Source organism: Carassius gibelio, chromosome A16 (assembly GCF_023724105.1).
Source record: "Carassius gibelio isolate Cgi1373 ecotype wild population from Czech Republic chromosome A16, carGib1.2-hapl.c, whole genome shotgun sequence".
Classification (NCBI taxonomy): Eukaryota; Metazoa; Chordata; class Actinopteri; order Cypriniformes; family Cyprinidae; genus Carassius; species Carassius gibelio.
The window spans coordinates 7,291,571-7,317,057 of record NC_068386.1 but is presented as its reverse complement, the minus strand read 5'-3'; the positions used below and the strand labels follow the sequence as shown (position 1 = coordinate 7,317,057).

General features: G+C 36.8%; 1 protein-coding gene across 2 annotated transcripts; it reads left to right on the top strand.

Moving 5' to 3' along the window:
- Nucleotides 1-7,815: 7,815 nt before the first annotated feature.
- On the top strand, nt 7,816-11,818 carry LOC128030103 (transcription and mRNA export factor ENY2). Of its 2 annotated transcripts, none has more exons than XM_052617596.1 (5): nt 7,816-7,981; nt 8,298-8,371; nt 11,108-11,178; nt 11,263-11,337; nt 11,601-11,818. In XM_052617596.1, the coding sequence occupies exons 2-5, from the start codon at nt 8,304-8,306 to the stop codon at nt 11,672-11,674; spliced, it is 288 nt and encodes a 95-aa protein (XP_052473556.1). In that variant the 5' UTR covers nt 7,816-7,981; nt 8,298-8,303; the 3' UTR covers nt 11,675-11,818. The 2 variants fall into 2 exon arrangements, with proteins under 2 accessions (XP_052473556.1, XP_052473557.1); XM_052617597.1 differs by having other exon boundaries at nt 7,827-7,981; nt 8,292-8,371.
- Nucleotides 11,819-25,487: the final 13,669 nt, after the last annotated feature.

Genomic DNA, 25,487 nt, shown 5'->3' with positions numbered 1-25,487 from the left:
AAGCTAAACTGCCAACTGCATTCAAACTACTTTTTTGAAATGTACTTTGCTACACTACGAGCTAAGCTACACTATTAAAGCTAAAATTAAAATAACAATTAAGATTTGCTTTAAGTTAAAAATAAGAAAGTCACATTGTGAAATATAGTTAAAGTTGCTATATACTCAGAATTTTGAGACATTTAAAGTCAATCACAAATCCTTTTTGTTCACTCCGAGATTAGAAATTGGTTTCCATATTCAACATTAAACTAGAACAGATACATTTAACGTAATTTTAACTAAAACTAACCTTTCATCAAAAAATAAATGCACTACAATTCAGCTTCTACACTCTAAAAAGTTAGGTTCCAAAAGTTGTTTTTCTTGTTCTTCCAGCATTGCCATATAAGAACCATTTTGGGTTTCCTAAAGAACTTTTCAGCAAACCATTTTTGTTCTTAGTGTGAAGAACATTAATTTTTCCATTTTAAAGAACTTATTGTGCAATCATGTTTCCACTGATGCCAGTACAGAACAATTGTTTTTAAATGAACATTTATGTCCAAACAAACCAATACAAACTGAACTTTACAACACTGAATATGAAATACAAAAGACATTCTTTAAGAACAATATAAAACAATGTGACTTAAAGGGTTAGTTCACCCAAATATGAAAATTATGTCATTAATAACTCACCCTCATGTTGTTCTTCAGAACACAGTTTAAGATATTTTAAATTTAGTCTGACAGCTTTCTGTCCCTCCATTGAAAATGTATGTATGGTATACTGTCCATGTCCAGAAAGGTAAGAAAAACATCATCAAAGTAGTCCATGTGATATCAGAGGGTCAGTTAGAATTTGTTGAAGCATCGAAAATACATTTTGGTCCAAAAATAACAAAAACTACGACTTTAATCATAAAAATAATAACAACAACATTACAAAGAATTTAAAAACTTACATTATATATATAATATATTATTATATATAAAATACAGTGCAATCACTTTGGACGTAGCACAGTTCACATTAAGTAAATTCACAGCTAAACAGATGAGTTTTGAGTCTAGATTTAAGTGTGGCTATTGTTTTAGCACATCTTATCTCTTTTGGAAGCTGGTTCCAACTGCAGGTGGCATAATAGCTAAAAGTGGACTCCCCTTGTTTTGTGTGAACCCTTTGTTTTTCTAACGTACTCGATCCTAATGATTTGAGTGGTCTGTTAGGTTTATATTCATTGAGCATATCTGCAATGTATTTAGGTCCTAGGCAACTGAGGGATTTATAAACTAGTAAAAATACTTTAAAGTCTATCTTAAACATAACTGGAAGCCAGTTTAAGGGCCTGGGGACTGGTGTGATATGCTCAGATTTTCTGGTTCTTGTCAGAATCCTGGCAGCAGCGTTCTAGATGAGCTGCAGCTGTCTAATGGTCTTCTTGTGAAGGCTGATGAGAAGACCATTACAATAGTCCACCCTGCTGGTGATAAAGGCATTAACAAGTTTCTCCAAGTCTGGTTTTAAATCCTTTCACAGTACTGAGTATACAGTACTTTTAAATTTTGAACCATAATATGCTAAATACTGACTTTGAGCAGTCTATGGCTTTGGTTCTGTTAGACCTCAGTTCTGCCTTTGATTTAGTTGATCATAATACACTTATATCACATCTTGAAACATGTGTTGGCCTTCAGGGCATGGGATTGAAGTGGTTTTGTTCATATCTCACTAATGGGAGGTATGTTGTTAGTATTGGAAACCAATCCTCATCTGAAATATATTTAAAGTCTGGTGTCCCTCAGGGCTCAGTTCTCAGTCCGGTACTGTTTTCTCTTTATATGCTTCCTCTAGGATCTATTTTTTTAAAATTTGGGGTCTCTTTGCATCTCTATGATGATGACACACAAATCTACATCTCTTTGAAGCGCGGTAACAAACAGGCTTTAAAGCCTATTTAAAACTGTCTGGACAAATTACAACTAAAGTAATTTTCTAAGCCTCAATGAAAGTAAAACTGATTTTATTTTGTTTGGCTTAAACGACCACTGTTTTGAATCTGAACTTCTTATTCAATATAGAACTGCGTGTGCCAGAAACTTAGGTGCTTGGTTCGATAATAATCTTAATTTTTATAAGCAGATAAGTGTGGTGGGCAAGTCCTCTTTTTATTACATTTGTCTTCTGACGAAGGTGAAGCCATTTTTGTCTCTAAAGAAATTTGAAATGGTTGTGCATGCTTTTGAAACATCTCGATTGGATTACTGCAACTCAATGTATATCAGTGCTCCTCTGTCATGTGTTTCTTATCTGCAGTTGGTTCAGAATGCAGCAGCTCGGCTTCTTTATGGGAAACGCAAACATGAGTCTATCACAAAAGTTTTAATTTCATTGCATTGGCTGCCAGTCAAATATAGAATTGATTTTAAAATGTTACTATTTGTCGATAAATCTCTCCATAATCAGCCTCCACAGTACCTATCTGATTTGTTACATCCATACATACTCTAAGTCAAGAGCACTCAGATCCGCTGATTCTTGTTTATTGCAAGTTTCCAGGGCACCTCTCAAAAACAGAGGTGATGTGATTTTTCTGTCGTTGGCCCTAAGTTGTGAAAAAGTCTCCCAATTCATATCAGAACTGCCTCAACTCTATCTATTTTTAAGTCTACTCTTAAAACTTATTTCTTCTCCTTGGCATTTAATATTTTTTGACTTGCTGTGCAATGATCATTTATTTTAGTGAACCTCATCCATTTTGCAGTGTGTGTTTTATAGTTTGTGTTTTATTGTTTATTAACTTATTGACTTGTTTTGCATTCTCTGTGCAGCACTTTGGTTGACTTCAGTGGTTTTAAATGTGCTATAAAAATAAACATTGTATTGTACTGTTTGTCAGTCTCTCAACAGTAGCAAGATGTGTTTCAAGTTTCGTTTTCCGCCACATCCACTCAGCAGAGTCTATCATCACCCTCATCATCGATTGCAGTTCAGTAATCCCAACACCACAGAGACAGTGAACATATTGACTGATACTGGCAGTGACAACATTTAAAGACCTAAAAAGAGCTCTCACCTCAATTTTAGTTTGAACACTTCTGCTATTCCGAAACCTTTACACTGTGGTGCTGATGCTGACTGTATTCAAAATGACCCTCTATGTTAACAACTACTTTAGTCGGAAGTGGAGGAAGAGGGCCGATGCCCTGATAAATTCCCTCTCTCCTGCACTGATGATTGTCATCTCAGGATTTGTTTGCAGCATTTCAGTCGACTACAACAGAGTCCCTCGCTTTAAATTCAGAGTCAGCTTACTTCATTAAGCATGCAACCACATTACATAGCTCCAGGAGGCCAAGCAATGGAGAATCAAAGTAATGACTCTAACTTAAGCAAGCATCTCTCCTCAGGTGCTCGCTGAGGGAAACCCATTTACAGCACTGAGATTAGCTGCTAAGTATAGATGTGGAGGACTCAAAAACAAGCAAACAATATTTGAAGCTCCTGCTGAGGTCAGGATTGCTGCGGCAGATGGATGAATTATGAGATTGGGTTTACTCTGGAGTAGCAGGGTTATGGAAAGCATTCTGATTCCCTGTTAATTAAGCTCAGGAATTGATGGTCAGTGACAACGTTGATGCCAGACTTGAGTATGTTGTGCAGCTTCTCTCCAGAGACGTACTTTACCGCTGCATCTCAAACAAGATTTCCTCAATGACACAATCACCAATTTCCCAAAGCAACTTATGCATAATCATCAAATGAATGCCACCGCATGCTCTGTTCCTCATTGAGTGATTTTCACCATATCTGTTTGTCACTGATTAAGCTTGGATCAAATGAGTGTCGCTGATGAGAAGGACGCATCCTCCCCACTTCAGCATTCCCACCTGAGCCCTAAATCTTCAGGCTGTCTCCTGTGATCGCTACCTCTTTCATGAGAAGATCTGCACAGTGCCATCAGGTAATGAGCACAAGCAGAAAGACTTCATTTAAGAGTCAAGAATCATTTATTTCAGTATCATAATCACACTTTTCAAAACTGACAAATGCATTTGAGACGTGCAGCAGATGGGTCAGAAATGAATTTCTTATGCATAATCATGGTTCTGACACATTTTAAAGCTGTTGTAAGCAATATCTGCACTATGAGTGTTACCGAAAAGATTTGCAAAATACAGTGCCTGCTTCCAAAATAGCTATTGTTTGGACCAAGGACTTCCAGCATTTCCATTCAACTCAATGGCAATTGACCAAATTTCTGGACTTCCAGGATATGTGACTTGTGTGCTGCAATCTTTGCTCACTGGACATATTTTGTAGCCAATAACTTGCATTGTAAATACAATTTCACAACTCACTTTGGAGCCACGGGAAATGACATCATTGATTCAGTGTTATTTTTGTTTATTGTTTATTATATTATTTATTCTTTTGAATTAGTTATTCTAGTATTTAATAATATTTAGAATTAGCTGTTATTGCATATTATTAATTTATTATTTTAATATTTTGTTTAGGTTTTAGTAAATTTGATGTGTGCTTTTGCCATTTAAATGTTTTATGTAATTATAGCCTTTATTTAATATTTAAAAGTTTCATTTTTCACCTAATATTTATATTTTATTTTATTTCAGCTTTATTTCAATTAATGAAAATGATTTTTAAGTTTTAGTTATCATATATATATATATATATATATATATATATATATATATATATATATATATATATATATATATATATATATATATATATATATACACACACACAATCAAAAATATATTATAGAGATTTTAAATAAAAAAATAAAATATAATTTAACACTTTCAAAAATTCAGGAACCAGCAGCCGGGGGAGCTGTCAAAAAATATATGTTCAAACATAAAGATCAAATTACTCCTGTGCTCCAAATGTGTTGATACTGGAAATACAGGTAGGAAATAATCATTTGTACAAGCAAAATCTTCAAAGCAAGAGGATGATCTTCACGTCTGATGCTCTTAAACAGTGTTAGTCAGCATGCAATGATTTGCTGAATAATGCCAAGCAAGATCACGATTCATCTTCTGCCTTTAACTATGACGTCTTGATTATACAAAAAAGGCAAATTGCCCCAGTTCATGACAAATTAAATGGAGGCTGTGAAGTTGCCAGGCATTAGCAGCTGTAAGTGGCAGATCAAGTGCTGCACCAGGCTGTAGAGGAGAGAGGATGTGAATCACCATGTCCCCTTCCATAAAACACCACCTGGAGAAACTTCCTGAATCAATTAAGTTGCTTTTAACTATTCTTTTAACCCCAAAAGGCTATGACCAATATGTTATTTCCCTGGGGCTTAACAAAGTTTTTCAAAAGCACTGAAGCCAGAGTTTTTATTAGATTAAAGCTGCTGTTTAGCCAGCAGGTAAACGTTTTCAGCACAGATGAGACTGATACTGTTCATCCATGGAGAATCTTGTTTAAACATCTCAATAAATTTCTCTGCTTTGGCACGTCTCAGCTGCACTCATCACTTCACTTAATAGTTAATGAATTATAAAAAATTTGCCCCAGAGAAACAAGCAAATCACTTACACTTAAATTTTTTTCTTTGATGATTAATTATAAATTCACATCTCAAATCATTAGTGAAACTTTTAGATTATGTTCTGCAGCTCATATTTCAACAGTTAATTCCTTATTTTGAAAACCTATCATTGCATAAAAAGTCTGAAGTTAAGGTTAAAGGAGACTAAATAAGGAACAATATTTTTGGACCCCTCAGACTCACAGGTAACAAACTGGTTCTCATGTGTGAGCACGATCAATCTTCCCATCCTTTTCTCTCATATAAAGAGACACTATGACTCTATAACAGACCTTGTAAGCCATCAATCACTCTTTCAGGCCAGGACGTTTCCACTTGAGTGCTCATTCACTCCTCAATCACATAGCCTGAGTTCATGACTTTAACACACATATGGATCGATATCAATAAAAATCAACACACAATGTCTGGAAAGGTGTTAACGGCAACACAGAGCTTGCGATACATAGAAAAATCATGAGGCATACAAAAGCTCAGTAGAGTGTTTAATTAATCGAGAGATGAGCAAATACACGGTAAGAGACTGTCATGGGGTCTGCAAATCAAGCATAATAAGGCCCTTTAAAAAGCACAATGCCACACTTGCTTAGCGGTTTATGACACCCCCATGGTTTAATTAGCTGATTTGGGTGGAAATTAACATTTAGATAATTGTAATACTTTTTAAACGCCAAACATGTGATCCTAGAACTTAAGAAGTTAGCTATTACTGCCATTATCGATGATTTTTAAGATTGGTAATTGTAAAGCAGACTTAAAGAGCCAGAACTGATGTCCAGTTATGTATTATAGTGCTGTTGATTCTCCTGACACATAATTTTTTCAGTCAATGCATTCATCACACTCTCCCAGCTAATTAGGTTCCAAGATATATATATATATATATATATATATATATATATATATATATATATATATATATGTTTAATAAAAGAAAACTTGAAAAAAAAAACTAATATGTTAAAGCAGGAGTTTTCAGTATCATTACGCCAGTCTGCAGTCACACAATCCTTCAGAAATCATTATATCAAATATTTTTTTTGTATAACTTTTTTTTCAGAATTATGATGAATAGAAACTTCAAAAGAACAATGGCTTTACTATCACTTTTGGTCAATTTAATGCTTATTTGCTGGATAAAGATATGCATCATGTATTTTTTTATAAGTGAGGATTTATTTAAAAGGAAAAAAATGTAACTTGAGACTGACTTCATTTGTACTGCAGGTGTTCTGTTCTGCCTGGAACAAACGGCCAGTCAGGATGACTTCTTCTGCCTCACTGAAGGGCTTCTGGCTGCTGCTGTATCCTGAATTATTATTCCACTGCAACTTCTCTCCCAATCAAGGTGCAAGGAAGCAGAAAACCGAAAAGTTTGCTCGCAGGCCAACACAGGCACGTTGCTTTAAAGGAATACAATTTCCAACCAGTAAGTGTATCTGGTCTTGTCTTTTGTCATCTGAATGATGCGAATAAAATAAAAATTACAGATTCTTAATTTGTAGGTGAACTTTCTCTTTAGGTTACTGGAAAGCTTGAAAATTTGTCTGCTAAATCATACTTAATCACCCAATTGTATCTCAGTGCCAAGTGTAGGCCTACATATAATGTAGCTACTTAGTACATAATTTATGAGCAAGGCATAAGATTTTATTTTTAAAAAGAGAAACATAACTGTTTGACCGACATCACATGGTGTTCCTTTACATTTTTATTCTCAAATAATCTTAACTTGACATGCAAAGCAGACGCTTGTGAATTTTGTGTTGCATTCTCTATGACACATCGCCATCTTGTGGAGCAGGATACTTTCATAAATATGTAGGAAAACGTAAATATTAATTTTGTATCAATTAATTTAATATTATATTAAAAATACAGTAAGTATTTGCTAGCCTTATTGCGTAATAACTGCGGTATTTGTAGTAGCCTACTGTTATCACAGCAGGACTAAAACCATTGCTCCAAGTGCCTTGTGAAATTAATGTAATGAAAATGCATCGATTAATATATTATTGGATTAACTGAATAGTACGAATCTACAGCATATCTTTCAAAATGCAGTTTAGTAAAAAACGTTATATTTTCGTAAGCACAGTTTCGGGCTTTCCCTACATAGTTGGATAAATATGGCGCACACTATTTCAACGCCTATTAAACATATATACGAATAGCAGAAAAATCGTATTAACACCCGCGTCTTCTTTGCTTTACTGTACATCAAGCAAGATAAGAACGCCATTCACTTGTCATTGCGTAGGAACCATTAAGTTGGAAGGAACCTTCCGCCAGAGCGCGTGTTTCTGTGGGGAAGGTAAACGGTGTACGGAACGACCGGCTACAAACAACAGCAGAGTTGTCCACATACACGCCGATTAGAACATTATGCGTATTTCCATCAGTATTTGGTATGTTTATTACAAAATCAAATCATATTAAGTGATAATTGCAACGACTTTAACTTAAATACCGTTACTTGCATGTGCCATAAAAAATAAATACCTATGATCGATCTGAGAAATGCGAATTGTAAAAAGGCATGTTTGGTAACAAAAAATATTTTTTCCACAAAGTCCAGCCGAATGTCGGTCTTGTTTGTTCAAGTTCGATGTAAAAACGAGGAGTGAATATTGTGTTTTGTGAGCTGGCACATTGTTCGTCTGTGGCACTGTCACTACAAGCTCGAAATTACGTTGCTTTAATCGTTTTCAATTCTTGTTTCAGATTAATATGAATAAAGAATCACAAATGAGGGCCGCCATTAACCAGAAGTTAATTGAGATGGGTGAGAGGGAGAGGTAAGTGTCTATAATCCTCATTCACGAACTGTGTCTCAAAACCCAGAAAGTTCCTTACAAATTAGAGTTGTGACGGTGTGGAAATTGTCCCACCGGTTAATCGATGTGTGGCAACCGATAATACCGGTATCACCGCGGGGGCGGGAGCATTTCCTCTATTTTCGCTTTCCTTCGCTTTTAAATGGCTTAAAAGCTCCGTTCGCATTTTACTTTCACTTTTGAATTAGCGTCAATTGCTTGAATGCAACAACAAAATACAAAGTCAAACTCGCTTTAGCCCACGTATACAGGTGCTGGTCATTTAATTAGAATATCACCAAAATGTTTACTTATTTCACTAATTCCAAGTGAAACGTGTATATTATATTCATTCCTTACACACAGACTGATATATTTAAAAATGTTTATTTCTTTTAATTTTGATAATTTTAACTGACAGCTAAGAAAAATTCCAAATTCAGTATCTCAGAAAATTAGAATATTGTGAAAAGGTTCAATATTGAAGACACCTGGTGCCACACTCAAATCAGCTAATTAACTCAAAACACCTGCAAAGGCCTTTAAATGGTCTCGCAGAGGGCTTTTACACTGGGCTAATTTTCTGCGGCCCGAGCTCGATTGTTCCCAGCGCCACCCGCAGCGTTCATCTGCTTTCACACTCAATAGTTGTATCGAACCCAGGTGCGTTTGCCGTCACCTTACGTCATCGCACGTGGCACACAGAAAACGTGGAGAACACAACGCGACTGAGCATAGTTGTAATTTTTTTTTATTTTGGTGCTATTATGCACAGTATAATAATTCATTTTAATTACTTAATTTTAATTATTATACTGTGCATAATAGCACCAAAAAAAAAAAAAAAAAAAGACAAATATGCTCAGTCAGGTTGTTCTACATGCGTTTTCCGCAAACGAGCCCAGTGTAAAACTCAGACCACCTTCTCCATGTAGTTTCGGGTTCAGTACCCCAGTACTCACCAGGGTCCGATGACCACGTTCACATTAGTAATTTTTAATCCGAACCGTTCCGCACTTAACTGCCAGTGTGAAAGCCCCCTCAGTCTAGTTCTGTGGGCTACACAATCATGGGGAAGACTGCTTTTTGACAGTTTTCCAAAAGACGACCATTGACACCTTGCACAAGGAGGGCAAGACACAAAAGGTCATTGCAAAAGAGGCTGACTGTTCACATAGAGTGGCAAAGTGAAGGAAAAGATGTGAAAGAAAAAAAGTGTACAAGCAATAGGGATAACTGCACCCTGTAGAGGATTGGGAAATAAACCCATTCAAAAATGTGGGGGAGATTGACAAAGAGTGAAGTGCAGCTGGAGTCAGTGCTTCAAGAATCACTAAGCACAGACGTATGCAAGACATGGGTTTCAGCTGTCACATTCCTTGTGTCAAGCCACTCTTGAGCAACAGACAGCATCAGGAGCGTCTAAAGACAAAAAGGATTGGACTGCTGCTAAGTGGTCCAAAGTTATGCTCTCTCATGAAAGTAAATTTTGCATTTCCTTTGGATATCAGGGTCCCAGAGTCTGGAGGAAGAGAGGAGAGGCACACAATCCACGTTGCTTGAGGTCCAGTGTAAAGTTTCCACAGTCAGTGATGTTTTGGGATGCCATGTCATCTGCTGGTGTTGGTCCACTGTGTTTTCTGAGGTCCAAGGTCAACGCAGCCGTATATCTGAAAGTTTTAGAGCACAGTGCCAAAGCTACCAGTACCTGGTTTAAGAATCATGGTATCCCTGTTCTTAATTGGCCAGCAAAATTGCCTGACCTTACCCCTATAGAAAATCTATGGGGTACTGGGAAGAGGAAGATGTGATATGCCAGACCTAACAATGCAGAAGAGCTGAAGGCCACTATCAGAGCAACCTGGGCTCTCATAACACCTGAGCAGTGCCACAGACTGATCGACTCCATGCCATGCCACATTGCTGCAGTAATTCAGGCAAAAGGAGCCCGAACTAAGTATTGAGTGCTGTACATGCTCATACTTTGTTTATACTTTTTAGTTGGCCAAGAATTCTAAAAATCCTTTCTTTTGTATTGGGCTTAAGTAATATTCTAATTTTCTGACATACTGAATTTGGGATTTTCCTTAGTTGTCAGATATAATCATCAAAATTAAAAGAAATAGACATTTGATATATATCAGTCTGTGTGTAATGAATGAATATAATATGCAAGTTTCATTTTTTGAATGGAATTAGTGAAATAAATCAACTTTTGATGATATTCTAATTATATGACCAGCACCTGAATATAAAACATAACTTTTACCAACAACAAATAAAAATACACGATGCTATACGGCAGGCTATGCCTAATATAATAGAAACAATAATTTGCATAAAGTTTCTATAGGTATGCAAAACTGGAAATAAGTATACATGTAAAATATATAACCAAATAAAAAAGAAATGTAGAACGTTTATGAGCAAAAGTAGTAAAGCTTGAATGCACAGCATACACCTTACTGAATTGTATGACATCTTAGTAATTTTTAGAAGTATACTAAGCTCTGAAGTACTTGTTTGTCTACAGATGTGTTTTTGTCAGTAGTCATAAAAATGAATTGTGTGGGAATCCTGTAGAAAAAGTCTAGCATCATATGCACAGTGTTCAAAAATGCTGTCTAGGTAGGGTATTCACAAAATTTTAGACGCATCCCATGAGTGCACACTACACTTAATTTATGAAACCCATTGTCTTTTGCATTTTTTTTTAAGGTTAAAGGAGTTGCTTCGAGCCAAGCTCATCGAGTGTGGCTGGAGAGATCAGGTCAAAGCCCTCTGCAAAGGTAAAAACACAGGTCCAATCAATCTAAAAGCATTGCATACACTTTACTGTTGATTTGTGAAGAAGTATCATTGGTTGTTTGCAGAAGTGATCAAGGAAAAAGGTTTAGAGAATGTTACTGTCGAAGACTTGGTCGCTGGTGTTACTCCCAAAGGAAGAGGTAGGTGCATCTTAAATCCCTGTTTTTTCATCATGAAACTATTTGGGTGTTAAAGGGATAGTTCAGCCAAAAACATATTGGATGCCGTGGGGGTAAGCAGATAAACATCAAATACATTTTTTTGGGGTGAACTATCCCTTTAAGAAGTATTTGCAAACATAAAACGACTTCAAATTTGATATGCATTTATTTTGTGAGTGATCAACATCAAAACAACACAGGAAAAGCATGATCATCATTAATAACACACTTGTGTTCCTCAGCCCTGGTGCCTGACAGTGTAAAGAAGGAGCTGCTGCAGAGAATAAAAGCCTTTCTCGCCCAGCACTCGACATGATGCTCAGCATATCTGAGAGTATCTGTCATTTTTGTATTGACATTATGCCAATAGCTAATGCTATAAGTTGATCTGTTTCGTGGTGTGAATTCACTCTTCATTGTGTATTTTTGTTACTGCCAATAAAGGTTGATCATGTTTGTACATATTTTGGACAGCTTGAATCATTTAAGTATTTTATGTTAATCTGTTTTGAATAATTGTATTTATTAAGTGTTTTTCCAATGCCAGTCTAGTACAGTATACGGAAACACTCATTCTTCAGTGCTTTCGCAAACACACCACTGCCCTCTGCTGGGCAAGACTAGATACCTAATGATACATCTCTTATTGCAAAATCGATCATGTTTGGATTTTACGTTATTGGATTCACAGTGATGCCATAGAAGAACATTCCAGTGAAAAGCTCTTAAAGAATGTTTTTTTTTTTTTTTTTTATCATAAAACTACCAACAAACTAAACATAATACTGATTCCAACTTATTCGATCCAAAATCCTTAAATGCCAGTCTATATATATATATATAGCTTCTTGCCAGTCTGTATTGTTATATTCCTCAACTGTAAGACACTTTGGATAAAAGCATCTGCAAAATGAATAAATATAAATTTAATTAAAATTTCAGTTCCTGTTTTAAGCATCAATTCTGCACAGATAAACCTATAATTTTGTCATATCAAAACAAAGTCCTCCCAATCGTACTGGTCTATTAAAGCCGAATTCTTTATCACAATTAATAATTTATATTTTGAGTGTTCCAATGTTGTATTTTAATTCTGATATTGTCATCAAATTATGTGCAAGTATCATTTTGACATCCAAACTGTGTACATTCTACTAAAACCGTTCCTATAAAAATACAGAAGTATGTTTTATTGGCATGATGAAAACTGAAACCTCTTGATATTTGCTCAGTGGAACACCATCTGGAAACCTCGCGATGTTTTTGTTAGAAATTTGAAATGACAAATTGTATAACCCTGATTTTGAAATTTCACAGAGCACGCTAACCACAAAAGAAAATTTCAAACCTAGAGATAATTTGTAACAATTTTAGTTTTGTCATAAAACCAAGAACAGACATAAAATATGTATCAGATTTCTAGGGTTCAGCTTTCCCAGGGTGTACGCTAAAATAGGCTGAATTCTTTTGCCTAACTTTATGAGACTGAACACAGGGATTCAGCTTATGGAGTCTACATCTGCATGGGTGTGCATCTCACTCACTCTGAGCATGAATAGGGAAGAATTGGCAGAGTTCTGCCTCAGGACTGAGAAGGTTTAAACGTATTTACACCCTGTTGTGCCTCCAGGGAGCTGTTTTCCACCAGCTAATGAGACTCTAGAGCAAGGTCCACTCTGTTATTTCTGGCATGTGCCTGCCAGTCAAGCAGGCATCATTCTTTCTCTCTCTCTTTCCCTCCCTTCCTCTTTTTCTCCCTTATTTCTTCACTCAGTAGTCCATTGCAAATTACAAATAAGAGGAAATTCATCATCCCCTTTAATTTAAGAGCCGAGGCAATGTCTGCCAAAGTTAACACAAGGCAATCCTAGGTAATGATCAGTGAATGTGTATGAAGTTTCATTGAATATGACTTCACATTTCTCTCGTTTATCCCACGACAGCATCATTTTAAATCCACTGCAGCTATGGAAGGAATGTTGTGGAAGTGCAGATTTATTTGCACAATCATAATTCGCTGTAATTTAAATATATTGAGGTGAATCTCAGCATGTTAAACTAAAATAATAGTAATAATAAAAAATAATAATAATAAAGTTTGTCACTTGAAATAAACATTAAGTATTTAAAAAATATATGCCAGTTACTACTGTACTGTATTGTACTGTTTAATGTACTAACATGACTAAAACAAACAAAAAAGTTTTAGACAATCCCCACAAAATTACTAAAAATTTAAGTAGCAATAAAATTAAGCAAATATAAAAGTAATCCAAAATATGAATAAAAACTATAACAGTATCTCAATTATTTAAGTCTGTAGAGAGTCTGTCCAGAGAGTTCTTCTGAAAAGGATTTTCAATATCCTTACAGGTGCTACATGGACAAAAAGATGACCTTAAAATTCATTTTTTTGTCATCATTCACTCACCTGCGTCGTTCTAAACCTTAATGTTTTTTTGTTTTTGTTTTCTGTGGAATAGATGTGTCTGGTTTTTATTTTGACCCCATTCACTTTCATTGCATGCTGGACAAAAACTACTAAATCATTCTTCTGGAACAAAAAAAAAAAAAAAAAAAAAAAAAAGAAGAAGAAGATAAGACATTGGTTTGGAATGACATAAGGGTAAGTAAATGATAACAGAAAGCTCATTTTTGGATGAACTATGCCTTTAGTTAAAAGGAGAGTTCACCCATAAAGTTTACTCAAATTCAAGTATTCCAAGATGTACATGAGTTGTCTCAAAAATTGTCTCGTTATTTGATTAAGTTTGCATCATTGATTCTGTTTCCTGTTTATCACTGCGACGCTGCTTTGAAACAAGTAGTGCTATATAAATAAAAGTGACTCGACTTTAACAGGTGACAGGCAATGCCTAAATAATCTAATTGAGCTGTCATCTCCTCACATCTAAAACATTTCAGTGAGAAATACCTACAGTGTAGCAGGGATCAGCTGGTTTCTTGCTGTGTCCAATGCAGTGAAAGAGAGAAAGAGGTCAGTAAATACAAAGCAGACATTGTTTATACTGTTTTGAATGCAAGGCCACTTATTGTCTTGGCTTAATTTGCCGTTCCCCCCTTTGAAGTGTGCTACACATTTATATATTTCCTGACTCTAAAGCCTCAACTGTAGGTTTTTACCCACCACCGCTGCAATTGGATAGCGCATTTCCATGTGGGGCTCTCTTGGGCCCTCCTCTTATGATAGGAAACACAAGCAGAGATCATTTCTGTGGTGGACGGGGCTGCAGAGAGGCCCCCAAGTGCATGGGCCAGACACCGCTGCAGGGGCTTCTGGCACACCCTGGCAGCAGAATGGTTTCAGTTAAGAATTTCAGTAATCACTTTTAGGAGCGTAATATATAGCTGACCTTTGGCAGCAAAACACGACCCCCACTCCCCCGGCGATTTGATCAAAGGAGGGGGCGGTGGCTGTGCAAACACTGCTATCAGTGAACTCCAATGGATTTACTGCCTGCTTCTTCTCTCTTGTCTCGGCCCAGGTTGTGCTGCTGATACACGGAGAGAGAAGGGTTTCATCTTACAGGATCTTGCCCTCCCCGCTTGAATTTACATCCCCGATCGGGACCCCACCAATGACACCTCAGCCATCCTGAGCTGTCTGCATCTCTCATCAGCCCCAGTGGTTTACTTGTGGGAACTTGGAACACACATGTGCTGTTGCGCGGCCCACACACTCAATGCTAGGTTAAAGAGGAAGAATCCCAACAGGAAAAGAGAGAACAAGAACGAGAGAATGGGGAAAAGAACAGCCGTTAATCATGTCTTGAAGAGCCCCGCTGCAGGAGGGAGAGAGAGTGCATGACCTGTGTATCGCAGCAACTGGCCAGCCCAAAAGCTGGCATGGAACCAGGTGTTATGCAAACCACTCATAACAAAAAGAACTTCATTAATTACACACTCAGACCGTTATCATTAAATCCACGTGTGTTTACAAAGATGCCTTTGCAGTTTCAAGTGCAATAGTTTTCAGTATATTATTATTATTATTGTTTTTTTTTTTTTACATTTTAACCTTTTAGGGCATATATGGAATGAAAAAAAAAACTATGGAAAAATTATTAATAAGTTGTAGTTTGTGTTTTATTAGGCCAATAATTATTTTTAATTATGAGATTTTTCAAAATTGTGCACTGATTCATATTATTTGCACTGAAATAAAAGGCCTCTCACACTCAACTATATCTTTTTAAATGAAAATATACGATGTGTTAAGCAAGTCGTAATGCAGTGATGCTCACAAATAAAATGCATTAGTATAACAAAACAATACCAAAAGAGACATACATTTTTTTAATAAAAGACAGTAATACAATGTATGTGCCTTCTTTTGCAAAAAAAAAAAAAGAAAATTATTTAACTATTGTCATTGATTTACAATAAATATAAAAGAGGTATGATATGTAGAACATTATAAAGAAGAAGTCATTTTTATTCAATGTAAATACCTTTAAATAACTATCAATGCAGAACTGAAATTTCTTGATTTTATCTATTACAATACTATAATATATAGTTCATATATATATATATATATATATATACTTTTTATTTATTTTTTTGCAAAAGATGCCTCAACCAGGTTAAAATGACTAGATACAATGACTCAAAATACAGTTGAGACTCCTATTAAAGGGTAAGTGCAATTTTAACCTGTTAGAAATGTATTGTTGGATTTTGAACATGTTTAGAGCACAAATGATATGAGAGGACTGTTAATTATAGCCATCTCAGTTATCACTATGACACTCTTAGCCATTATGACCACAAATAATTATCAAAGTCTGCTAGCAAGTGGTTATATCACTGCATGTAACATAAATGCACAATTAAAGCTTAAATTAGAAATCAGAAACTTTTTTTCTTCTGCCCTCCCATTCTGTGAAAAATTACTAATAACAATTGTACTGTATGCATGAAAAAGACTTGATAGAGCCACTAGACTGTCCATCATAAAATATAGAGCCACTAGCCTGTCCTGCATAAAAGATAGAGCCAACTAGACTGTCCTGCATAATTTAATTCCCGTGGGCAAAACATGAGCACCAACCATGAAAGGAAAAATTAAAGCCAATGCCTTTTGCTCTGCTTTTGTTTGGTAATAAAAAATCTGTGATAATCAAAAAATACGTAAAATTCGTCTGATGTGGAGATTTTATACGTCATAAAGAGATTTCTTGTCGTCATTTTCGGATCTCATAGCACCATCTGTTGTGTTTAAGTTCCACACTTAAAATGTGTAACAGTAAATTAAAGGAGCAATAACACTTATTAGCCACCTGGGGGCGTGACAACACCAGAGTCTTCCCAGATCAGTGTTACCAATAGGCCAAACCCCACTGACAACAAAAGCTTTCAGCTTTCAGCTTCAGCAAACACAGCCTCAGATGGAGACTAAAGCAGTTGGCATTGATACTAAAGTGATGGGGCAAGGGGAAATTGGGCTTAACCAGTAAGATGATTCAAACCCAAACTGAGAATGTTTGCATACTTGTAAAATATCGTCAGGCGGGCCATTTAATAACATTTGGTATAATGGGATGAATGATAAAGATACATAAAAACACCCATTCCCCAGGTCTTGCTTGTTTATTGGTTGACATGACCGGGAGTGTTTATTTGACTCATTTCATTACAATGTGCACAGTGTCATTAAAAGTCCACAGGATGTCCTGTGTTTTTATGAGCTTCTTGGGCAAAATGGGGGGAAAAAAGGGAACTGCTTCCTGATTCTACCACGAGAGTATAACCACCTAAGGTTATGACCATTCTGGAAAACCAGCAGGAAAAAAGAAACAAAGTAGGTTTTCGCGTTGATTCACTTTCCTTCCCAGAGGACACATCTAAAACCAACACCAAAACAAACTGACAAGCCTTTTTTATTAGGTTGACCAAACGATGGGAAAGCACACATCATTCTAATTAAACTAATCTTCTGTAATGATGCATGGAGTCAGAGTAATCATTAGCTAGCCTACATGTATACTACCAAAGAATAAAGTATGAAACATCATTCATGTTGGTAAGGCAGAATTGTTTCCTTATTGACTTTCCTGTGTCAGGCTTGATGATAAGCAGCGGTGTTTGGTCGGTAAACTAGACTCAAGGTGCTTGCAATAAAGAGCTTACGAAGGTGTGAAGGTTTTACAGCTTTGTGTGAGGTCATCTCTGCTGTGCAATGGGGAAAAACATGCAACATTGTTACGGTAACACTGCAGGAACACAGCTTGTTTGGTACGCAGGTGGCAGGCGTGTGGTAAGAGTGATTCACCTTGCTCCTCGCTGAACGCTTCTGACTTAATTAGTCTATTCGACTTCACAGCTGTGAAAGAGCACGTCACTAGCCAAGAAAAATGATAAAGCAATTACACCAATAATGCATCATGTGCAGTGTATAGAAAAAGCAGCTCTGGTGCTTGCAGAAAACAAAGTCAACTCATTTTAGCTCCGGATATAAGCAGGTTTATGGACCCGCTGCTTCTTGCTGCACTTTAACTGACGTCTGGTTGACGTCAATTAATTAAAGTGCAGTTATGCATTTTATGCAGATTTTACTTTAATATTAAATACTTTCTACCTCTGATATGACAACTGTGCACTCTTAAAATAAAGGTTATTTAGTAGTATACATGATTCCATGTAAAAATTGTATTCCACAAAAGGTTCTTTACAGGTTCTTTACAGATTTTTAAAATGTTTTTCAGGCTTTTTAAAACAAAACAAAACAAAAAAACATTTCACTGAAAGGTTCTTTGGGGAACCAAAAATTATTATTTTATGACATTGTTACTAACCCACCCCCCGACCCCTCTCTCGGGACCTTATATATTTTTTTCGAATGTTGTGCCCGTGGCAGGGTTTGCTCCAGCTTTGATACCACTGGAGTTACGGTTAACACTGGGATCAGCTGAGATTCATGTGGCTTGCCAGGTTCCCAACCCAGAAAGGCTAAGCCACCCACCAGCCCCCACTTAGCCCACATTCCAGGTTTATTCCCAAAGCTTCGGTCTTGCTGATGAGGGCTACGTGAAGTACCGTAACTTCAAGGCCATATGTCAGCAAATGAGCACGCATACGCTCCACAAACCCACCCTGCCTATAGATCACAAGTCTAAAATACAGACATTCACACACACCTGATATCAAGCCCGCACACACCCTTTCCCCCAGACCGCCATCAGAGTGATCCAAACACAGCTGTCAAAACTCCGCCACTTCCAGTGCAGCAGAGGTGAGACAGGCGGGGTGAGTAAAAAGGGAAGCATGCATCAGCCCAGCGTTATGTCATGGATAACATTTGAAATGACTCCTAGGACCTCGCTGCGGGCCTGGGACCCACCTTGCAGGGGCCTCTCTCCCAACCCGTCACGATCAGAGGCCCAGGGTCCAGCTCCACCCTGCCTGCCTCACATATGTTGCTGGGCTGTATGTGCAATTCTGAATTAAATTTGCATACATGTTCTGAGCTGCAGACTTTATTAAGAAAACCTTCTGCAATCAAAGAGAAAAGATGCATTTGTGAAAATTCATATGAGTGTTTTTTGAACTATGGTCACTTTCAGCCCTGTGGGCTTAAAGACAATAAACACACTTTTTACATGTTCATTTGTTGAATTTGTCTCCTAACAATGTTCAACAATAGTAACAGGAGAATTCTGTCAATTTGCCATTTGTTTTTTAAATGTAAATTATCATTTCCATTAGTTTCACTTCTCAAATTATGTATTTTAATGTAAATGACTTGTTTTTAAACAAAAATGTAAAATAAACAAATGTTTCCTTTGAAAAGCTATATTCATAGAATTTTACATATCTTAAATACAACATGAAATCATGTTTTCATACATTTTGCATTATTTGACAAAATCACAGTTTGAATGGAAATGATACAAAATGAAAATATCATTAACAAGTGATATTTACTTAGATTTTATGTAGTTTTCTTTACATTTTACTTCTCATATTTGATCTCAAGCATGACCTTTTGTCTCCTTGGTTATCAGGAACACAAACAAACAAACAAACACATTTTTTCTGAAAGTATAGCTGTCCTACTGTTGTTAAAATTAATAATTCATCTTAATAAAATATAAAGAATTTAAAATGCATTGAAAAATGTGCAATGCTGGTTAAGAAGTAGGAATACTAGTTAAAAAAATAAAAATCTAAGACCATTTTGATTTGACAAATTTCTAAAACAAAAACGTTTCTTTTGATAATATATAACTCCTGGGACAACAGCCATATACAGTAGGGCTTAAGAGCCATGGCAAAGTCCATATCGCCACATGCTTTAAATGTTTTGTTTTAATACAGACAATTTACTGTTTGTTATGTCTTCAAAAAGTCTTTTAAGAGAACTGAATTGCCCACTGTATATTTTGTTGCACACGTACATAAACGCACACACACAGACAGACAGCCTGGGTTTATCAGGAACTACTACAGGAAAGGTTGAATTTCATGCTTGTGCAATAACAAAAAGCTCATCAGACTTGTCAATAGTTGAACTGAATATGCAATTATACATTACAGCAGTAAACCAAGGACAAGGATGGTTTCTCAAGGTCACACTGACACTAAATTGTAATATGCATAACTTATACTGCATATGGTTGTGATGATATTTGGACCTTGCTTCCACTTCCAGTTAATCAGAGTGCATCAACACCGAAGGTTCCTGCGAGTAACTGCTTTGTTGTGCAACCATGGCCTCAGAGTTAAATCCCTCCCATAAATTATCAGATCCTTCTTTAGGTCAACGACATAAGTCTAATCCCAAATTATGTTCCAGGAAGTTCTCAGGAGAGCTTTCTAACCCAGAGAAGCTCCTGAGAGCTACGCCTCATATTTTTTGGACAGTGTTTTTTTTGTGTGTGTGTGTGTGTGTTCTGTGGTTGTTTGATGGCGTGTCTCAAAAGTAGCCCTTAATCCTACTCTATCCTGTTCTCTTAAACGAGGCGCGAGGAATGCGTCAAACTCTTTAGTCCCGCTGCTATGCAGAGCGACAAGACAAGGGATTAGCTTTCAATCTATCGATTTTATCACATCCACATGGAGATCAAATCCAGCCCTCAGGACTTCACCCTTGCGACAGTCACCACTGCATTTAAGTGATAAGTGGCCCAGCTCTGTACTTTTCCAAGTCTCTTGGAAGTCTTGCAAACTCAATGAGGTCAATTACCTCTTTATGCCCCGGTGTGATTAGCTGCAAGCTTGGCTGATGAGCTGGCATTCTCCTGACAGTATTGGATGGCTAGCATTCAAGGGAAATGTGCTTTTCTCATGTTAGCTTTGGTGCAAGGAAACCGTGTGGTTTCATAATTTCAAGATTATTGTGGACATCTTCAGTTCCCCTACCACATTAAGTGGTTGTGGTGCACACTCATGTCCGCTGAGACCATAGAAACATACACAGTGGTTTAGCGCTGGGCAAACGCCAAGACAAATGGCTGTTTCAGGTGAAAACAAACCTTGGCCGGAGCTAGCTAGTCTTTTTTTTTTTTTTTTTTTTTCTGTTCCATCGGAGGGTGTTTCTTTCTGGAACATTCTCATTTGAGCTCCTCCACCCTGTAGCACACTCAGGGACTGTGAATTCATCAAAATGAGGAATTAATATTGAAATGCCACTCTGCGAAAGAAACTGTTCCACAGGTGCTTGAAGATTTCAAGTGAACAAGCTCTTCAAAGCCACTGCGCTGCACTCTTTGTGACATTAAATGATGGAAACTAACGGAAACTGAGTGAAGATTTGTCAACTATAAAATACGACTTCAGAGTGTTAAAAAAAAGAAATGGAAATTTCACATCCACATTTCCCCCTCGAAACCCCGTAGTCTCCATTGCTCCTGGCATTTGTTTATAATTGGCCATATCTGGTGTAAAACCACAATAAAAGTATTGGCTATATCCCGAGCTGTCATAAATCCTTAGTTGGGAATTTTACCTCTGCTTTTTCACAGGGTCATTTCCCTGTATGTGGGTTCATATGCAAATATTCATGTTATGAGCAGCCTTTTCATGTTATGCCTATGGCAAAAGCCAGCAAGATGAGGCCTTATATGGATTCTAGGTAAAATAAAAAAATAATAAAACCACAAAAACTTTAACTGGATGTTACTTATTTTAATGTTCTTCTTAAGTGTTAAAGGGACATCCAAATTAAAATTCTGGCATCATTTACTCACCCTAGTGTAATTCCAAACCCGTAAGACTTTCTTCCATAATACATAAAAGAAGATGCTTTCCAGAACTGTCTTTGTCCGAAACAACACTGGACCCCATTGATTTCCATTGTATGGACAAAAAAGCTGAAAAATATGCAAGTATTATCTTTTGTATTCCACAGAATCAGAATGTTAAACCTATTTGGAATAACCTGAGGATGAGTAAATGGTGACCAATTTTAATTTTTTGTTGAACTATATTATACTATAGGTGTAGTGTGTTGATCCTGTTAATAATTGCAGACCTCACTCAAAGCAAACCAGTCTGATTGGATGAACCAAGAATGTTTGATTCAAGCTCACTATTGAACAGCCTCAGGAAATGACATCAACTCACAGAATAATCCACAGAGTTGTGGTTTATCCGTCAGGTTCTGCATGGGACTCAGAGTAGTCACCTGTGGCACACCTGAGGGGAGCATGTTGAAGAGGTTAAGTGGTGTCAATTTAGAGAACAATTGGTTTAGTCACACAATTAAGAGCCTAAGTCTTCCTGAATGCAAAAAAAGACCCTGAAGGACCACAGCCAAGGATCTCAAGCAATCACTCAAACTGAACAGCCAGCCCCCCTACAGACCAATGGAATACCAGCTTGGGGGCTAAGGGAGCAACACTGTCCCGTTGGGGGTGGATGATTTGCACTGTGATTTAATGCTAATGAAACGGTCTTAGCTGTAACTTAACCTCCCAACGAGGGCAATAAACAGTCAGTCTTTCAGCACCAGCTCATTCGAAGCTCTGGGTAGGCATGGGAAAGACTGCCAAATCAACGCAGGTGACACTGCTGACTGCCATCCACTTATTGTGATTTTTTTCAGGGATCTAAATGTCTTACTGGCAGTCAAGAGTCCATCTGAAAAGGGTATCAGGAAAGCGAGGTTAGAAGGCTAATCGGTTCTTTATTCAACTTGCACAAAAGCCCTTACTGAACGGTTTCTTAATCTGTTCAGATATATGTAGCTGCATGTATACAGTTTGTAGAATTAATCAGCATGAAATCCACATCACATGCAGAGGAGACCCTTGGGCGAACACTTGCTAGCATTCCAGAAGACGCTCTGTAGGTCATTTAACATTACAAAAAGTCATATGCAGCACTTCGTTCATTTAGACAAGTGCCAATGTGCACCGAATGTTTGTATAGCGTTGCAGGTGGAACTCATTAACATCTGGCTTGGCGAATTTCTGCACGACCCAGAGAGGAAGGGGCCTGATATGAAATAATATCAACACGTACATAGATTTAAAGACACACTTTCATTGCTCTCTTAAGGATCATATGGAGCCAAATGTGCTATTACTTGACCAGGGTGTGCTCTGTTATTTCACAGTGAATGAACTTATAAGCAAAAGCTTATAATTTTCATGGTGCCCTAAAGTTTGAAAAAGAGAAAGTTACTGGCCTTTTTCAACCAATTTTCTGTCATCTAGAATGTACTTTATATGTCTAACAGATTTACTTGCACTTGTTTCCATTTTGCATAATATTATTGTTGCGTAAGGAATGTCTGTTTATAACGGCCCTGCCGTATTAGTCCCACATCTATATGTTTATGTCATAACTAAATCAAAATTATAGCACGTTGTGTCCTTGCCAGCACATATGGGAATGATATTAGCCAAACCTAACAATTTACATCTGTTAATCATATTCACAGCTATTAATTAAATAATAAGAATACTTCACCTAAAATTGAAAGTTTGTGATTTACTCATCCTAACTGTTCAGATCCCATACACCTTCCTTTCTCAACATAAGATTATATAAGTTAGAGTTATTTAATGAAAGTCAATGAAGAATGGGTCTGTTAAGCTTCAAAAAGGATGCAAAATCACCATACAAGTGTCCACGCAAGCACGCAGCATATTCCAAGCTTTCTGAAGCTACATTATAGCTTTGTGGGACAAAAGGTTTAATTTAAGTCATTATTCACTGATAATTTTCCAATACATTCTTAACTGTTGTGACCAGACCATTGAGTGAATCAGACATGAACAAATCATTCAGAGTGATTTTAATTTAGAAATGACATAAGGGTAAATAAATTATTTTAAATTGTATTTTTATTATAACTTTTTTAATTGACTGTCCTTTTAAGTGATTTTTTTTTGGGGGGGGGGGGGTTCTTATTGGTTCTCTTTATCGTTCATATATATATATATATATATATATATATATATATATATATATATATATATATATATATATATATATATATATATATTTATATATATATATATATATATTTATATATATATATATATTTATATATACATACATACATACATACATACATACATATATACATATATATTCACAAGAACACATGCACAAATAAGACTAAATATCCAATGTGATTTTTCCTACTTCCTCTAAAACATATCTGTCATTTGCAGCAGTGTGACACTCGTATGCCATGTACAGGAAATGGTACATCTCTCCAAATGACCTGATTCCCAATCTTTCTTCTAGACTAATTATTTCCAGTTGTAATTGGAATAACTTTATTTTTAATAACCCAAGAGGATCAGAGCTCTCCGGTTTGTCTGACATGGCTCATATAAACACTCTCCACCTGGTTGGAAGGAAGCCTTTGCATGGGGTATCAAAATCACGTTTGATGTGACATCCCTCGTGTTCATTCTGCAGACAGATTCATGTTGGATAGGGTTTCCCTCCCTCCCGACTGACTAGCCCTGGCTTCCTGATTGACTGTGATGGGCTTTTTACGCGCCACACGTGTTGTTTCAATTCTTAGCCTGGACTGCATCGTCATTCTTTTCAACACTTTTTTTTCCTTCCTCCCTCCCTTTCTTTTTTTCTATATGGCTGTGTGTGCAACTATCTCCCACAGGGTTTATACAATAATCATATTTTTTTTTTACATATATATAAAACAAAACCACTAGCTTGTTTCTTAGGAAACTGTGTTAGTAGTCTGTTGTCACAAAACTGCCTCTCACGGAAAAACCATGACTTGAATTAAGTTTGAGAGGTAATAATTTGTGTCCTGTGCCGCGTGGAACAGCTTCATGTTGCTAATTGAATTGTGCTTCTGTGTCATCCGGAGAAGCTTCTTTTGAAGAGAATCTCACCTGAGTCAAAACCACAAGCCAAAAGAGACCTTGTTAGTCCATCTTACTGAAGTACACTCATTCCAAAACTGCCATCCCTGACAACACCAGACATGGGTCCAAGTCGTTGTTTTGTAAGTAAGAGTCCAGTCTCTATTCCCAGCAATTTACATCTTGTGTATAAAGTGTCATGACATGATGAAAAAAACGTGATTAATAGACAGTTCAAAAGAGTAATGTTCAAGATACATTTCATTTTTTGCACATATAATTCCATTTCACTCACCTGACCAGGCTTGATTGATTTGCTCGTATTTAATGAATATCAACTCCATATTCAGAATCCAGTTGTCAGTTGTCTACAGATGACTAAAACAAAGTCTGAGTCAAAAAAACACGAGTCTCTTGTATTCAACATTTTAGCTTGAGTCCACGTTTCAACACATATGCATGCAATTTGGAACTAGCAGTAGCATGGCCATGCCTATAGGGGGCAGTGTATGCTTTTAACAGCCCCCTGTCAGGTAAGACCTATATTGGTCGAGGAGACCACAATGGCCACATACTTTCCACTCCACCACTTCAGCGACTCCTGCTCAATTACCATTCCTTTCAGTCTGTTCTCCCCTGCCCTAACACAGCCATTACAGCCAATATAGTAGGACCCTCAAGTATTTAGAAACACCCAGCTTCAACTAGGCCAAGAGGCATTTGAAGGACACTAATCTAGGGGGCCTGAGTCCTAATATAAACAACATTTATCACATGAAAGTCCTGGTTGGCCCATTAGGCAGACTTGAAGAG

Coding starts and splice junctions, on each gene's coding strand:
- LOC128030103 (XM_052617596.1), top strand. CDS start 8,304: ATGAATAAAGAATCACAAATGAGGGCCGCCATTAACCAGAAGTTAATT. Junction 8,372..11,107: donor GAGATGGGTGAGAGGGAGAG/GTAAGTGTCTAT, acceptor TTTTTTTTTAAG/GTTAAAGGAGTTGCTTCGAG. Junction 11,179..11,262: donor GGTCAAAGCCCTCTGCAAAG/GTAAAAACACAG, acceptor GGTTGTTTGCAG/AAGTGATCAAGGAAAAAGGT.